Source organism: Sparus aurata, chromosome 12 (assembly GCF_900880675.1).
Source record: "Sparus aurata chromosome 12, fSpaAur1.1, whole genome shotgun sequence".
NCBI classification, from domain to species: Eukaryota; Metazoa; Chordata; class Actinopteri; order Spariformes; family Sparidae; genus Sparus; species Sparus aurata.
In genome coordinates, this window is record NC_044198.1 from 15,242,806 (window position 1) to 15,261,003 (window position 18,198).

The window sequence follows — 18,198 nt, forward strand, 5'->3', positions numbered from 1 at the left end:
CTCACTTTACAGTTTAATAGTTTCTGTGTCATCATTACTGAAAAGATTGCTTTCATGTGTCCATGTCAGTGATTGAGCTCAGTGGAAATGCACACAGCAGTCGTTATCATACGTCCTACTCACAGCTCCATCCTGTGTAGAAAAGAAGAATTTTCAAGTTGAAAATTGTAAAATGATCAGAGCAGATATTTAGTGTTTGGGGTTGATCACAATCTCCTACTTCTGCGTGACTGAAAATCCTAAATCCAGTTTGTGTGTACAGATTTCTCTCTGGCTCAAGGTACCCTGAACTACAGGCATTTTTAACAACCTTCTACTGACATTAATGACAAAGATATTGTAAAAAAAAAACAACAGCGAGAAACAACACTGTAAAAAAAATTCTGTAGAATTTACGGTAAAATGCTGGCAGCTGTGGTTGCCAGAACTTTACCGTAGAAAATACGGTCACAATATAACTGTAAATTTCACATTAGAGAACTGTTATTTGTTTACGGTAATTTGCTGTAAAAATAACAGTTATCATATAAACCTGTTTACGGTAAATTCTTTTAAAAATAACATATATACTGTAAACCTAATTACAGTCCATCAGTGAAAAAACAGGGTAAAACTGTAAGATATATTACGGTATTTTATTGCAAAGTTCAACTACGGTAAAATACTGGCAGCTGTGGTTGCCAGAATTTCACCGTAAAAAATATGGTACAACACACATGGAATTACAGTTTGTTGGCGTAGATTTTACAGTCAGCAAATGCAAATGGTAAATTATAAAGGAAATAACCAATTAAGCCCATTGTAAACCAAAGTACAGACTATAATTGATAAACTTTAAGAACATCTCTTTGCATATACACATTCTCTTTGAAAAACAGAACTTGTCTAGTATACTCACAAGGCAGTGTTGACATCTTCAAAAGACAGTGTGTGTCCATACATATGAAGGATAGTCCATGGTAGAAGAAATAAACATCATGAAAAAAGGAGCCACTTGCCCTGTGTTGATCAACACTAATGAGTCACTGAGTCCAGACTTGGCTGAAGAGGGCTCTTAACATGGACATGGTGTTCAAGAAACTGGAACTTAAAGCATTCAGCAGTCACCAGTTCTGCTTGAAGACTCATGTGTTGTCCATCTGGTGTCCACTGTAGACTGGCACGATCCTCTCTGCAGCCAGAAAAAAGAAACAAAGCAAAGGTTAGATTGATGCAGTGCCTGAGCATGATGCCTACAGAGATAAATTCAGCCTTCTGCTGTTAAACTGAGCTCCAATGAGCTATACATAGAATGAAACCAGTACTCTGGTATATAGTTTTTCAGGTCATCAGGAGTATTTCATTTATTTTATTGTATTAGTGTGAAAAGTAGAAACAGTCACTTTTCAGGACTAAGTGATCATCACTATTTGTTTCACCCTTGTCGAATTGCAGCCTAAATCCTGAATCCTGTCCATAATACTGATTTTTTTTTTTCTACTGTATGTTTGTATGAAGCTGTTGGCACTGTTCACTTGAGGGAGATCGATTGAGTGTAGTTTGAGTGCTTGCATCTACTCATTTGCTACACTGACATAAACCATAGCTTACCTCTAATTAGCCTTGACAAGACTGGTGTTTGAGTCATTGGGTCCAGACTTGACTGAAGACAGGTGGGACAGAGTCTTATACAGACATGTTACAATGTTAAGGAAACTGGAACTTTGGGCAGGTGTTGTCATCATTCCTGCTTGAAAATTCACCAGCAATCTTCAATCAGGTGTTTACTGTGGACTGGCATGAATCTCACTGCAACCAGACAAAGAAAGACAACAAAGAAAAAATTGTTAATGATAATAATGATAATTATTATTATATAGCACTTACACTGTTGCAAAGTGCTTCCCGCAACAACAACAACAAAAAACAAAACATTAATTAAAGAAGTTGGAACAGAAAAAAAATTAAATGGTGAATGAAGAGTAGGTTTAAAAAATCTCATAAAAAGGCCATCCTATAAATATGATTTCAGGAGGCGCTTAAAACAGTTAACAGATTTAGCAGATCTAATAGATTGAGAGAGACTGAGGGAGAAACTGTGGAGAGTGACTACAGCTGAAAACACACAATCCTTTGGATTTGACATCGAATCAGTGATTTTGATTTTTTTAAGGATAGTTCCGAGGATTTACCCTTAAGGAACTCCAGATAACAGGGTAGTAGACATATATGGGGGACATAATTATTGATGTGGCCATGTAAGTATTTGACAGGTATGAAGAAACAAAAAAATTTAATGGCAGCACCAGTTCAGAAGCTAATCTATTTAAATGTACTCACTGAAGATGAGTGCTGATAACGATGACGACGAATCAGAGTACTGGCCATACCGCATTCCTGCAAAGTTGATTGCCTTACATTATCCAGCTGCACCGTGCTGTGGAGAAGGTGAAATTATTTGTTAAAAAATTGTATGGCTAAGGTGTTAAAGGGATCATTCTCACTTGTTATGTTATCTTTGAATTCGCCTAGATCAAGTGTCAATAAATGTTTCCTTCGTAATACATCCAAGTCTCCTTGTATCATCTTTTATTAAGAGTAAACCAGTTTCTCCATTATCAAAGTCTTAACCGACTTGCTACAGAAGTTACAGCTAAACATTTTTCTAGCATTAGCAACGTTAGCTGTAGCTAACGTTAGCGACTTCTCAGAGCCCTTAAGTGACTCTTTTATTCGGCAAAAAGCAGATAATGACATGTCCAGCAACTTTTAAGATATAGCTACCTTAACTCCTCTGCTTGAAAGTCAACGAATAAGAGCTAACGTGGCTCTGCGGCTAGCTAACGTTAATCAGACAGTCTCAATGAGCTGTGAATGTGCTTACCTGAAGAAGAGACTCTGCTCCTGTGGGCGCGAAGAAATGGCGGTGACCTGAAATTTCAAGCTTCCGTTAACTGGCGGTCCTCTCTCTCTCTCTCTCTCTTCTCTGTCTTGTCTGTCTGTATCTATCTATCTATCTAGCTATCTAGCTGTGTGTCTGTCTCTCTGTCACAACAACAAACACTGCTCCTGTGGGCGCGAAGCAATGGCGGTGAACTGAAATTCAAAATTTCTAGCTTCCGTTAACTCCGTGGTCATCTCTCTCTCTCTCTTTCTCTCTCTCTCTCTGTCTCTCTCCTCAATTCAATAAAGCTTTATTGACACGAACAACTACAAACACAACAACGTTTTCATTGTCATGTTTTACATATAATAAAAAAGGACATGTACAAGAATAAAATAAAAATAGAAATTGTGTTTTCACTATCCAAAAGAAAGATATAAAATAAAATATACTATTATTTTATGGAAGCCCATTTCCGCCACTTGACAAAAATTATGAGATACTTTGACTATCTCATAATTATGACTTAGCTATCTCATAATTTTGACTTGGTATCTCATAATTTTTTTTCATCAAGTGGCGGAAATGGACTTCCATATTATTCAAAAAGGATGTGTTAACAATGTTGCAATAAAACTCTATATGATAAACTCTAATGATTGTTGTAGGCCTATGTTTTCCTGTGGGACAATAAAGTTAATCTTATCTTAATTCACTGTGTTTTGACAATAATACAACATTTATAGTTTTCTATTGCATTAAGTGCTTTGTGTCAGCCCGAACAATGCCCCTTAACTGTGATATAATAAGCACATACCACGGCCTGTCATGATGTATTGCTTAAATATACCATACTTTTTAACATTCTACTTTCTATACAAATGATGGTATGATTTAATGGTTGTGTACCGTAAATGTAAACGTAAACATCAGCAAAATCTGTCATTCAGACAGAATGATACAATGTCAATTTTAGGGTAATTACACGCTTGTGACATTACGGTATTTTACTGTGAATTTAGCAAACTTTTTATAACATTCACAGTAAATTCCATATTTTCTACTTAGTAAGGCCGTAAAATTTAAGTTATTTACTGTTTCTTGATTTACGGTAATTCTTTGTGTAAATACATTTCTTTAATGTATTTACTACAGTGATATACAATTTTTTATTTTACGGTATTTTACTGTTGCTATTGACAGTTTTTTTACCGTAATTTCTACAGACATTTTTTACAGTGAATACATTCCTTGATTGACACTGTTTGCAGGCTAAAGTTCTTTGGGTACAGAGAATCGTTTGAAATGTTTAGTTAAAGGTGTTCAAAGTGACCTTATCTATAATAATAAAGTGTATTTAATGCTGAACAGGTGGGATGATTATAACCATTCAAGCTGTACGTTTCTTTCAAAACTGAATGTTATGTGTGGGATGTTTCATGACGGCCATATCGCTGTGTGTAAAGCAACAGCTCACACAAAATATAATGATAATGAAATGACAAGAAAATACATAAAATGGCTCCGTACAGCATGTCCACCATAATCAGTGTGTCCAGAAGCACCGAGGTCCTGAATTGATTTGAAAAGATGCCACTTATACTTGTCTAAGTGGAAATCTTCAATGCAGCCGTTGAGCTAAAAGCGTTGGCGCCCCTCGTTCGCTCGACTGTGTGTTGAAAAGAAATAACATGTTTTGAAATCGATTTCAAAAAGATGTTATAGGTGACTTTTATTATTAATCAATTACTTTTTTAGTTGTTTTTTAATGTTTTTAAACAAGTCCCCACCTACTTCAGTAGTTCCGGAGAGTGCTCCAACCCCTACAAAACCATACGCTGTGGACTACAAAACGTCTTCCGCCTTTCTTTTGGCCTGGTGGCGAGTTAATAATGACTGAATTGCTCTTTTTTGGGGGGTGAACGTGTTAACATCCATAAGCCCATCAACAGTTCAGATGGCACGGCTGAAACACAGATACAGCACTTCACAGGCTTCACTTATGGGCATAACCAACACCCCCACCCGTGTTCGGAGGAATTCCGAACTTGGCCTCAGTTTAAAGACTCCCGTCCCCTCTCGGTCACTGACACAGAGGTCACATCCAGCATAATGGTATGACTGGGAGCGGGATGTGTTTCCTGATACTGCGGGTCAGAGTAGTGGGAAGTGGAGGGGCTGCAGGAAAAGCAGAGAAGAGGAGGAGGAGGGGGTTTTATGGATGTTGCGCAAGAATGAAACAGATGTGTAAAATGTGGTTGAATTCAAAGAAAGAGCTCTGCAAAGATCCCCGGAAGTGAGGGGAAGTTGAAAGCCCAATATAAAAAAAAAGAAGTTCATAAGAGTTTCATTTTTTTTTTTTTTTTTTTTTTTTTTTTAGCTGACAAGCGGGAATACTGGTTACATCATGGTTATTTCCCGCATTCTTTGGGGATTAAAAACGAGCTGTCAATGACTTATTTACACGCTATGGTCACTCTCATAGTTACGTCCTTTCTTCAGCTCCACACTTTCGCTTCTAGTCTTGATGGACAGGCAGGAGGCAGGATGGAGGCAGGAGGGAGGGAGGGGTGAACCCGAGCTCGGGATTAAAGCAGTGCGCACTTGAGCGTGTGTGTGCGCACTGAGCTGCAAGCGGCAACAGTTCCTCCTGCACAAAGTTTCCGACGCAGAAAAGTTTTGTTCTGATGGCTAAATACAGGCCGTGGGTGGTGTGCTGCTTCACCTTGGCCGGTTTGATCAGTGCGGTCGCCATCATCTGCCTGTGCATCTCCTCGCTGGTGGACAGAGGATGTCCCGGCGGCAGCTTCAGGCGCGCCGCCGTGTCTGCAGACTCGAAGCTCTGCTCCGACATCGGCAGGTAAGACAAAGGGAAAAAAAAAAAAAAAAAAAGTTTCATTGAGTGCAGAGTTTGACCTGCTTTTTGCTTGTCGCGTTGCAGCAAAAAACACATAAAACCCTGGACGTGACAGGATTTGAAACGTTCATTCGTGCGTTACCTGAAATGTGTTATTTTAAAGTTAATTCGTGTGTTACTGAAGTGTTCCGAGCGTGTTGCATTATTCACAGAATGACTTTAGTTATTATTCTGTAGACCGTGAGGCTGCCCTCCCCTGCTCCTGTGGGTTAGATAAAAAAGCTGAACTGAGCAATGGGATAAGCAGTTTAAGAGATTTGATAGGCTCTGTTTGAGGAGTGAGACTTAATGCCTGCAGACAGTGTGTGCAGACAGATTCTCCTCACCACCCTGTTGGATGTGACTGTAAAAGGTTGGGGACAGGTTTAAACAAATACTGACTGATGTTAATGTTTGTAATATGGAGTGAACAGACTTGGCTCTCTCACTCTCTCTCTCTCTGATGAACCAAATCCTTGATGCTGCTCAGTCAGTCTGTCATCATAGTAAGAGTAAATATAGAGCAATAGGTGAGTCTTTGTGCTTGTAGGTCTTCCGGCTTTTGTGTTGAGTGAATTCTTCTCTCCCCCTGCCAGGATTTGTAGGGGTTCATTTCCCAGTTCACAGCACAGACAGTGAATATGAGCTCCACGAGTGATGCACTGAGGCAACATGATCACCTGAGGACAGAAGCTTTTAAAGGGCAGCGTTTGAGTGTTTCAATGATTCAGATAAACATGCTGGATTCCCTCTGTTGAAGAAGAGAGAGGAAAAAAAGACATGGAAATGTCAGAGCACGGACTTTCATCAGGTTGATGTGAGAAAACATAAATGCAAAACAAAGAAGGGACAGCATATCACCAGAACAACCGCTTACCGCTGATAACGGTAGCTACCGTGAGCTCGTTAGCTCTGTTAGCCGTGCAGCTAGTGGTCCGGGCTGGCATGCTAACTTTAGGAAATATCTCTGCAACACAATGCAGAGACGTCATAACGTCAAAACTGATATTTCTTTTGATGTTATGACGTTTGACTGTTTAAATTCCAGGAGAAGTGAAGAGTGTGTGGAAGGTTTTTTGTTCTGATTTTGCCGACACTTGGTCCTCCACGCACCTGTCCGCCCACAGGTGTGCAAAAGTTTTGCTCTGAGGAACGATTTCAGTAAATTCTATTAGTTTTAATCCACATTCAAAGTTGCACTAAAAAAATTTCATTTCATCAAAATTAATTCAAAGAAAACACAATTTCATACTGTTTTACTTTGTTTATATGTGGCGGACCCTGCCACCCTTCTAGCTTCAAACAGTGTTCTGGGGACCTTATTTTCCTCTGAGAACAGCTTGTTTATTCAGTTATGGAAACAATAAACACGTCTGGGTTTGTATAATCGCCTCATTAATATTGTAAATATCAAAATTCTGAGTTTTAATTACTTCTCCAAAACTACACAGCAAACCTTTAAAGATGTACTCATTAGTCAAGACGGGAAAAAAATGATCAATGTTGTACAACCAAATTGTTTTATCTCAATAATAAAACCTGATTAGGCATAATTACAACCAAATCCAAATGACCCAATTCTTTTGTCAAACTCTCTTTTGTTTTTGTTTTTTTTGTTGACAAAAGCTTCTTGATAGTCACAACACTTCATGTTGTTGGACCAAACTGCTGCATCTCTGGCTTCTTTCTCTCTCATAACCCTCAACATTTGGGAGCTGGTTTCCTGTCTTTACTTTTTCCAAAATTACCTGTATACCATGTTAGGTATAAACAAAAACCAAACAAACCCACAGTACATACAAATGAAATGACCTGATGAATGTTGCTAAGGATTTATACAGAAAATACCAAACCTGGACTCGATTGTGTCCCTCTAGAGAGCAAATCCCATTCACAATCACATTAATCACTTCATAATATCTACTATTATGTCTTGCTGTTTGACCAGAACGGACAACTGTGTTTGTTGTTCTGTCTGTTCACATGCGACTCATTTAATTAGATTCTACTGATTCAATTTGACTTTTTCAATCTTCCCCTTTAGACCTTTTCTTCTGTGAAACCCTGCAACCCTAACTACAAGGCACTAAGGTGGCATGACCTCAACAGAGCCAAAACATTCCCATAACTACCGTCTTGTTGCTCAGTGAACATGACTGACACAATGCCAACCTTTCAGTGAAAAGACTCATTCAGAGCTTTCAGATGCGATCTAGAATTAAACTTTCAGCCTTTGTCGTGCAGTATAATCCAGTTGGATACACCTAATTATGACAAATCAATTGTAATTTCTAAGGAAGGCAATTTACCTCAAGATGAAATCTAGTTTAAAAGGAAAAACCATGGCCAGCAACTTCCTGGTATATTGCTCAAGCACCAGCACATGGTTTAAACTTGTCTCTTGGCAGCGCTTCCAGACCCTGACACCCTGAACAAAAAATGAACCGCCGTGGTCCACACTGATGCATCTATTAAAAGTGTGTACACATGTGCAGTTGTGCAAATGGTGAGTGTGTTCATAAACTTCCCATAAATCCTGTCATGATGACTATTTCCAGGACCATGCTCCAGCAGGGGGGTTCAGCAGTAGATGGCGCCATTGCAGCTCTTCTGTGCACAGCGCTGGTCAACCCTCAGAGCATGGGGATTGGAGGAGGGTCTATAATCACCATAAGAAATAAAACAGGTCTGTCTTCTCATTTGTTTCGCTTCTCCCCAAATGATATCGACTGAGGCCAATAATTCTAACTTCTGATCTTTCTCCAGGCAGTGTTAAAGTCTACAACTTCAGGGAAACGGTCCCGAAGTCATTCAAACCTAACCTTTTAAACGACTGTCCCACCACATTCAGACTGAGCACAGGTAGGCACGATTGTCCCACGATGTGTTGTAGCTTGATATAGATTTCTTACTCATGCCTCCTTATGTAGTCATCACAATATTCCAGTAACAGTAGCATCATTCACAGCATCTTAGGTGTCCTCTCACAGAGCAGTAATTTATAAGTACTATATAAACTATTTAAAGGAGCAGTTCAACTACAAATTAAAGATCAATCATTATCTAATCGAGTTTTTGTAATCCACAAAACATTTCTGGAGCACCTGAACACCTGAAATACATGGGGGGGAAAAACAACCAAAGAATTAACATAAAATGGCTCCATACAGCTCTCTCACTTTAATCCAAGTCTCAGTATGCCCTGAGGTTGATTTGAAAAAACTTTATTTACACCTTAACACTGTATTGCTGAGCACCTCCAGAAAAGTTTTGTTGACCAAAGCTTCACCGGACTTTCAATCATTATGGGAGTAAGTTGATATGATACTGAATTTTTGTTTTTGGGTGAACTGTACCTTTAATAAATTGTGCACAAAGTAGCTGTGAGCAGATATAAGAACACAATTAAGTTAAGAGTCACTTAATCGCCGCCTGTCAAAACTCTGATTGGAGTTCTTGTTTCGTTTGAGGTTCGATGTTGTTTTGTAGCATTAAACATTTCAATCAATTGTTGGTCTGAACAAATAATATCACTCTATCGCTCAATCATTTGTTTACTGCAGCTGCCCTGTTGCCCACCTGTCCATTGCAGGTGCCCAGTGGATCGGCGTTCCCGGTGAGCTGCGGGGCTATGAGGCAGTTCACAAGCAGTATGGGAAGCTGCCTTGGGCCAAGCTGTTCGAGCCAACAATTAAACTGGCAAGGGAGGGCATCGATATGCCGCCATATCTGGCAAGACTCATGAGCATCCCCATTGGGAGAAGTCATGTGGAAAAGTCCTCTCTCTGGTACATCATCTCCCTAACTTCCTGCTTTACCGACTGAGAGCTTTAAAAGGTCTCAAATGATAATTGTTTGTTACTTCAAGAATATCCCATTTGTAACCAGACTGATGATGGCAATTTGAGGGCACTAATGATCTAAAAGGGATTGTTTCACTGTTGAGGTCCTGGAGATAACGCTCCTATAAATCCCTGCTCTAACTCATTTCATGCTATTTTTATGTGACCGCTGGGTTAACAATTGACTATGTTGAGGATGTCACATTATGTCACAGTTTTTCACCAAGCTGACCCCCCTGATTTGAACACAGATTAGTGAAAATGACTGCACACTGTCATTCTTATAATGGAACTACACAGATGCAGAGACAAGTTTCTACTGAATGACTTGATTAAGTTCAGAAGGTGCATGTCATATGCTATAAATTGCATTAAATTAATGTGATTTGTAGCCCAGAGAGGTCACACATCAGTCAAATGATTATGCAGCACCAGTCTCTCTCAGTGTTTTCTGTGTATAGTTCCTGTCTTCACTATGTTCTTTCTCATGCATACTTTCTTTTCCAGTAAGCTTCTCTGCAACAAGAACAAAACGGTCCTGGGCACAGGAGACATCCTGAAATTTACTAAACTCGCAGAAAGTTTGGAAACAATTGCAAAGCAAGGGGCAGACGCCTTCTACACTGGCAAGATAGGACAAGACTTAATCAAAGACATTAAAGATGCAGGTTGGTGCAAATTTCAACATGGTTTGACAAGTTGGGGATTTGTACTTGAATAGAATGAAATAGTGATGTTAAAAAAAGAGAAGTCAGCAAAGCAAACAGAGCTAAAGTTAAACAAACTGTTTCTTACATGTTTCTCTCAGGTGGAACGTTGGAATTGGAGGACCTGCAGTCATTCAAGGTGCAGGTGGTTGATGCATGGAAAGTTCCTCTGGGAGATACTAAGATGCACATCCCTCCACCGCCTGCTGGGGGCGCCCTGCTTGCCTTCATTCTTGGACTGATGAAAGGTTTCATGTACTGTCTGATGTCTCTCCTGTTATTCCTGAACGGACCTATTGTAGCAGTTGAATTGAATTAGTCCTTTAATCTGAACAATGGAGAGGTACGAACAAAACAGATTGTCGTGTCTTAAAGTTGGTTGTTGTTCCCCTTTTTCTGCAGGGTACCACTTGACTCGAAGCTCCCTGCAGGGACACCAAAAGATTCAGATGTACCATCATTATATAGAGGCAGCTAAATTTGCTAATGGACTAAAGAAGAGCATCTCTGATCCTGGCTTTAGTGACGGAAAGGTTTGGAACTTCATTATTATTACAACATAAGATATTACAAAGAAACCAAAGATATGTTCTGGTTTTCCCTCTGATGTCCTCACACTGATCTGCCACAACTGTGATTGACAAACTTTCCTGATGGACAGCTTTATTTATTGCTAAAGTTGCCACTGCTTAGCTAACTGCTGCCATCTGTTGCTGCTGTGAGCTTGTTAGCTCAGTTAGCAATGCAGCTAGCATGTGGTATTATATGGCACCTCTGTGATTTGCAGAGTTTGCTAATGGACAGATATCTTTACATATTTCTAAAGTAACCACTAACTGCTGCTATCTGTAGCTGTCGTTAGTTGGTTAGCTCAGTTAGCCATGCAGCCAGCATGTGGTATTATATGGCACCTCTGTGATTTACAGTTTACTAATGTTCAGAAAGTTGTTGCCAAAGTAACTTCTAACTGCTGCTATCTGTAGCTGCTGTGACATTTTGAGCTCCCTCAGCCAAGCAGCTAGCATGTGGTGTCACATGGTGCCTCTGTGGTTTACAGAGTTTCCTAAAGGACAGATAACTTTTCTAGTTGCTAAAGTTACTGCTAACTGCTGCTATCTGTAGCTGCCATGATCTTGTTAGCTCAGTTAGCCATGCAGCTAGCATGTAGTATTATATGGAACTAAATTGCTAAAGCTAAATTGACCGCAAACTGCTGCCATAGCTGTCTTTAGCTAATTAGCTCAGTTAGCCACATCTAGCTTTCATATTAGCTGACTCTGTCCGGACTGAAGGCTCAGAAGATAATTACATTAATACTTTAATTTGGGGGGCCAGAAGGAGGATATTTCCAGACCCAGGGAAGGGTCTTGAGGGACACAGTGGGAATGCTAACAAAGAGGAGAGTGGCAGGGAGAGTCAGTGAATAGAACCGCTAACTGCATGTCCCTGCTGAAAAAAACAGCATAGACCAGCACGATTTCCATGCTGGTCTATGCTGGTTAGTGCTGGTTTGGTGCTGGTTTAGCTGGGTCCCATTAATTATGAGGGCCTACCAGCATAGTCTTGCTGGTGATGTTGCTGAGGAAGTTGGTCACCAGCATCCCATGCTCTTGCTGGTATGCTGGTCACCAGCATCCCATGCTCGTGCTGGTATGCTGGTCACCAGCATCTCATGCTCGTGCTGGTATGCTGGTCACCAGCATCCCATGCACCAGCAATGGGAAGTTCCCTGCCCATGCTGGCAGGGAACACCTGTGCCTGAGTCCTGTTCAATCAGCATCTTGATTTGCCACACCTGTCAGCTGGATGGCTTATTTTAATGGATTTTAACAAATGTGTGCTCAACATCGGAAAGAAGAAATTATTCTTTGAAAGAAAAACTTTATAAAATTGTTAACTTAAACTTGTGAGAGAAATGGAAGCAACAAACAAAGTGTTGCATTTATAGTGCAGTTTGTTTCGGGTGCCCTCAAATGAGCCCAAAATCTTGCAGGTTTGAAGCTTTTATTCAATAAACTTGGTGTTCTGTGACAACCTCACTGAATCTGTGCCCTGTATTGGATTTTCACAGCCAAATTCACTCCTCCTCATACTCTGCAATGTGAAATAAGTTGTTGACATATCCCATGCTGGTGACCAGCACCAAAACACAATATATGCTGGTCTATGCTGGTTTTTCCAGCAGGGGTCACAGTCCTGGATCCATCCTGTTATCCAGATTACATTACACTACATTAAAAGTTAATGGGGTCTCTTCTGGGTAGAGACCCATCCTCCATCCAAATTTAATCAATCCATTCACTACTTTTCTGTGTTATCCTTCTGACAAACTAACACACGGACACAGGTAGGAGCACCAAGTTTCCAAAATGTTAAATTAAATTCATTTGAATTAAAATTAAAGAGAAAAGAAGAAAAAAAATCTGAGATATAGTCGAGTTACTTCACACCCCAGCATCTTTAAAATCCTTTTCCAGTCTAATTATGATATTCTTCTTTCAGACCGCAGATCATTTGATTGATCCCTCCTTCATTAATCGAATCAGGGAGAGGATTTTTTCAAACCGCACCCATATCAACTCCTACTATGACAACGTTCGGCCCTCCTCCGATCACATGGGGACGACACATGTGTCTGTCCTGGATGAAGAGGGACTGGCTGTCTCCGCCACCAGCACTATAAACCAATTGTGAGCAGGAAGCCTCTTCAAACAGAAGTATCTACTTTATATTGTATCAGATCTATAACGTGATGTTATCCACTCATATTGTGTTTTGTTTTTGTAGATTTGGAGGAGCCATTTACTCCCCACGAACAGGAATCATCCTCAACAATGAGCTGGCTGACTTCTGTGGGAGAGCAGACAAAGTGAGGGCAGGTAAAGTCGCGCAGCCTTTTAAATCTAATCATGATAACATAGTCATTTAGTCTTTCCCCAGTCTGATATGGAGTGTGATTGCTGTCATAGGTGAACAGCCTCCTTCCTCAATGACTCCAGTAATACTGGAGTCAAAGTCTGGAGGGCTCCTTGTGATTGGTGGATCCGGAGGAAGCATGATTACCTCAGCAGTGGCCTTGGTAACTCAGTTGAACTCAGTTTGCATTCATGTTTTTCGGCTTCCATATTTGTTTCGCTCACATGATTCTCCTTTATTCTGGCAGTCATTAATGAATCGCCTGTGGCTGGGGATGAGTCTGAAAGAAGCCATCGCTGCACCCATAGTGTTTGTTGATTCCAGGAACAATGTGAATTTTGAGGATGGTTTTGACAAGGTGAGGTTCTGTCCATTAATCCCATTCTGCTTCACTAGACCGTGACCATCTATCTAATAACTGAACAACATTTCTATTTATGTTAATGGATTCTGATGGAGATTACCACGACATAATCTTACAAAATCAGATTTAATCTACCTGAAATCAGTTTTAAAAATCTGAAGTGGGCTGGATAAGTGGTATTAAATCCGTGTGTGTTTTGTGTGCCCTCAGTCTGTGATAGAGGGCATCAAAGCTCTTGGACACAAAGTTGGGGACTGGAAATATTTCCTTAATGTTGTTAACGGCGTGGAAAAGGAGGACGGATGCATCACGGCCATAGCGGACACCAGGAAGTTGGGGGTGTCAGCTGGATACTGACCGTACAGACCATGAGGAAGCACCAGCTTCACACTAAAATCTGCCCTGAAGACTGACCAACTAAATCTTTAGCCTTAAGAACAATGAATGTGCCGAAACTGTGATAACAAAATGTGAGCTATTTGGTGCTCGAGCTCTTCGCTGATGGAACTGATGAGCAGCACAATCAGTCAGGCAACTACTAAGTTAAAAGGATTATCCTTTTAATTTATTATAACTTGGGTCTTATTTTGTAGTTTTGGCTGTTAAAGAAAACTGTCTTCGCCATAGTGAGTGCAGAGATCTTGAGAATCTGCTGAAAAGAAGTCAGATGGGACAAGAACAGAAAGTGGTCATGTGAGCAAATTATCTGAATCTTCTTAGGTGGAGGTTAACTGGAAGGAAAGAAGGTTTCTTTGTCTTATTTTGCCCCTTTTTTTTTCTAATGTCCGATGTATCCACTCAGTTGTTTTTATCGGCAAATTGAAGATGCACATAAAAACAGTTGAATGGAAATGCACTTATCGAGGAACATCTGTGATAATGGTCTAGCAAGTACATTGGGTTATAGTTGAAGGTGTATCTGATATCTGATATCTGACATTAGAACATCATATTTAATCTTGTTCCAGGATCATCAATAAAACTTGAAAGTCCACTTTCAATCACTACCCTCACTCAAGATACGGGCAATTTTTATCTTGTTTGAAATAATTTGTTTTATTAATACTGTTCATATTTATCAATATCAGATCGTGCCATAGTTTAAACATACAGTATGGAAACAATCAGAGACTTTAAAAAACTTGCAGTGCTAGATACAAGTAGTAGTTAACTTAGTGTGATTGACAGAAAAAAATGGTCAAAACTCTGAAAATCAGAACCAAGTTGTAATATACCAGATGTTTCTTTCGTGCTGATCGGGCCACTCTGTATATACTCATTTACATTCCAGCCGGTTGTCACAAACGCACCTCTAAAGGATAAGTTAATGACAATTCAGTCACCTGCTCATTCCTGTACCGTTGAAAAATCGAGTGAAAATTCACAGTCTGCAAAACATTTCTGAGCTTAACAGCAAAACTCTGAAACAATTGAAGTAGATGGGGATGTAAAAAACATCCAAACCCGCCCCCATCAAATGGCCTCATACAGCTTGTCCTGTGCAATCCAAGTCACCAGAGGCCCCCAGATTCAATACTGATTTGAAATAACACCCTTATGCTTGAGCTCCCACTTCAGATGGGCTTGCATTAACACTTTTAACTTAGCAGCATTTTGCTCGATAAAGGGTGTAAATAATCTTTTCAAATCAATTTTGGATCTCAGGGAGACTTGGACTACGCTGGACAAGCTGCTTGGAGCCCTTTTGGGTTTTTGGGGGGGTTGTTTTCTTTTACATTTTGAAAAAAGTCCCCATCTGCTTCCGTTGTTAAGGAGAATGCTGTTTTGCTTAGAAGGTCCAGAAAAGTTTTGTTGACCATGAAACTTTAACCAACTTTCCATCGACACAGGGGTAAGTAGATGATGATTGAGTTTGAATTTATAGGTGATCTGTTCCTTTAATTTCATACGACGTAGATGATGTGGATTAACGCACCAGGAGGTTGCTGCTCTTACTGCTGAGATCTGCTTTTATGAGGATTACACACTTCTGACCAAAGTGCAATGTGTTTGCAGCAGGAGCCTTAACAGCAAATTTGCTCTCGTCCAACAAAACATCAACAACCGCGGTGTCATGATTACTTATTGATAGCAATGAATGTTTGACTGAATGTATAAGAACTGTATTCTGTTTATGAGCCATGTAACCCTTCCAAAGGGACGTCCTGAATGACATTTGAGCTGAAGGCTGTTGTAGGATGTCAGCTGCCCAAACCAGGAACTCTAACTGTGACCACAAATAATTTACTGTATGTGAAACAACCGTATTCTGGTCCCTGAGCATGCTGTCATCTTGATTTAAAGATTGAGAAATGCTATCAATTTCAACAATAGATTCACAATGAACAAAATTATGTCATAAATGTAAGTGTATTTTCACACAACCATCATGTCATTTTGTATTTTCTCTGTGTTTTGATACATCAACATTTTTTGTAAAATAATAATACTTTTTTTTTTACAAATATTAACTGTGAATATCCGTTTTGTCACCATAAAACATTAAAAATCTAAACAAAGACAATTAATCGCTGAGTCCCTGAACTCTGTATTACCTTTAACACACATATTCCCTCTAAATACACGTACTTGTATTCTGTATGTAGAATGTATTCTGTATTCTTTGGTGTTAGTATAGCATGATCAGCAATAACCTGCTGCATGTTTTCCTGTTTGCCTTGTTCAACAGCAGCACTTTTGCACTGAGACAAAGGAAGCCGTAATGAGATGCATTTCAGCAGAAAGACTTATGAATTAGTAATGATTTCTTAAGTGGATTCTGCTCCATTTTCCCTTTGAGGCGCTAGATGTGAATTGTGAGAACATGCAAATGTTCTAGTCTGTGTGAAGCCCCACTGTCTTTGTTGTATGACAAATGAGTTAATCTGGATAAGTTGTGACTTCATAGCTTTTAATGTCACGACATTAACCGCCATTTAAAGTAAGCATCGTTCTACATTATACCAAAAAACGTCTCCCCGCTAATAGTCTCTCACTCAAGGCAGAGGCAGTTAAATAATCCTGTGATGACTCTCTGACTTCCAGTGTTAGCACACATTCAGTCACAAAGTCCCCTGATGAGGCAAATTATCTCAACAGCAGTTATTTGATGTTATTATACAGGCTTTCTGTTTGTGTGTGTCATTATTTGTAGCTGTCATATTGCCGTGCAAAGCAGTGGCACTGATATACGTACGGGGAGTTGAGATTTTTTTCCACGCCTAAAGGGTAAGTAAATTTGCATTTCTGAGTTGCATAACTCCATGGTTCATTAAAACTGTGTGGAAGTCAGATTGCGCTTGATTGGGCCTTGAAGGAACATTTCCAGCGTGACTTGCTTGTTTTTTTTTTGCGTTCGCCATCTCCTAGGAAAATAATTGTATCCACACCGAGTAACGCTACTGAATATCTTATATATTTTTATGTTACTTTCGTAGGGCGTCCTGGTAGAGCAAGGTGCTAAGACACATACCCATGCAATATTGATGTATTGATGTAGTCTCTCACCCCACATTTCCCGTCACAATCTGCCAGCACCTGTCAATCAAGGCAAAAATACCAAAACAACAAAAGTTCATCCAGCCATTTAAAGTTTTAACTCTTGATGTTAGTTTTGACATACAATCGGGTCAAAAAGTCTGAGAACACTCAATCATCTTCTATTTTGCATTTGTTTCAAATGTAATACACATTTATTTCATAACAAATGACTCTATCAGGTTAACAGTTTGAGTGAAATGTTGGAAGTTTTAAAAGAAATGGTCATGAATTCCAGAATACTTTTTTTGTTTTTTGGTATGCCCCCATTTTTCATTAATGACAGCATGCACTCAACTCGCATGGACTCCACAAGTCCTGATAACTGATCTTGTGGTGTCCCTGAATATTTCTTAATAGGTTTTTCTCAGTCCTCAAATGCCCCCATAAAAGTTGGTGCTGAGGTCAGGTGATTGTGGAGCAAAGTCCATGACAGTCAGGACTCCTCGGTGTATTTTTGTCTTGCAAAGCTTTAAGATGTGTTTGGGCTCCTTATCCTGCTGCGGTATGACGTCAATTTAAAACATTGCATCCAGTCCACGCACCTGTACATTTTCTTGACTGCATGGTTGGGACACTGTCAGTCCATTGACACACATAAACACCCGGCACTCAAAATTACTGTTTTAACAGGAGTTCAACCAAACCAACGGTAATCCATCACTATAAATGAAGTCAGCAAACACGTTGTGCAAATCGAGGTCAAACTTGAAGTCCAGCCAGCAACATTTACTGACCTGTTATAGCAAACAGTTGTATAAGGGACCTCTACAAGAATCTGAGAAGCAACCAGGATTCTGCTGGGACAACTGATCTCCCCTTAATAAACACGTCAATGTAATCTTTCCACCTGGATGGATACTATTTTAGCCATCCAAGTGATGTCGCCCTAGGGATGGCAGTGCAGGTTAATCTGTCAGCCATCATATTTTGTTCTGGCAATTGTTTTCTAAGGCTTTGTTGACTTCATCACCCCCTGCCTTCTGATCACCATCAGGTCAAAATGTTAATTTTGTCCCATATCTGACATTCCAGTCAGTCTCAGTTCCACTATGTTTAATGCTAATAAGAAA

At 39.8% G+C, this 18,198-nt stretch overlaps 1 protein-coding gene across 1 annotated transcript; it reads left to right on the plus strand.

Annotated features, from left to right (window-relative positions):
- The first annotated feature begins 5,432 nt into the window (after window positions 1-5,432).
- Window positions 5,433-16,116, plus strand: ggt5b (gamma-glutamyltransferase 5b). The gene is made up of 12 exons (XM_030436852.1): window positions 5,433-5,723; window positions 8,318-8,445; window positions 8,526-8,621; window positions 9,352-9,547; window positions 10,109-10,269; window positions 10,410-10,556; window positions 10,711-10,841; window positions 12,811-12,998; window positions 13,096-13,187; window positions 13,278-13,387; window positions 13,472-13,582; window positions 13,799-16,116. Exons 1-12 carry the CDS (start codon window positions 5,551-5,553, stop codon window positions 13,943-13,945), a joined length of 1,680 nt encoding a protein of 559 aa, XP_030292712.1. The 5' UTR covers window positions 5,433-5,550; the 3' UTR covers window positions 13,946-16,116.
- Window positions 16,117-18,198: the final 2,082 nt, after the last annotated feature.

Bases quoted from the DNA above. Each gene is read 5' to 3' on its own strand.
- ggt5b (XM_030436852.1), top strand. From the start codon at position 5,551: ATGGCTAAATACAGGCCGTGGGTGGTGTGCTGCTTCACCTTGGCCGGT. The intron at 12,999-13,095 runs GTGAGCAGGAAG...TTGTTTTTGTAG, and splicing joins ACCAGCACTATAAACCAATT to ATTTGGAGGAGCCATTTACT. The intron at 13,188-13,277 runs GTAAAGTCGCGC...TTGCTGTCATAG, and splicing joins AGCAGACAAAGTGAGGGCAG to GTGAACAGCCTCCTTCCTCA.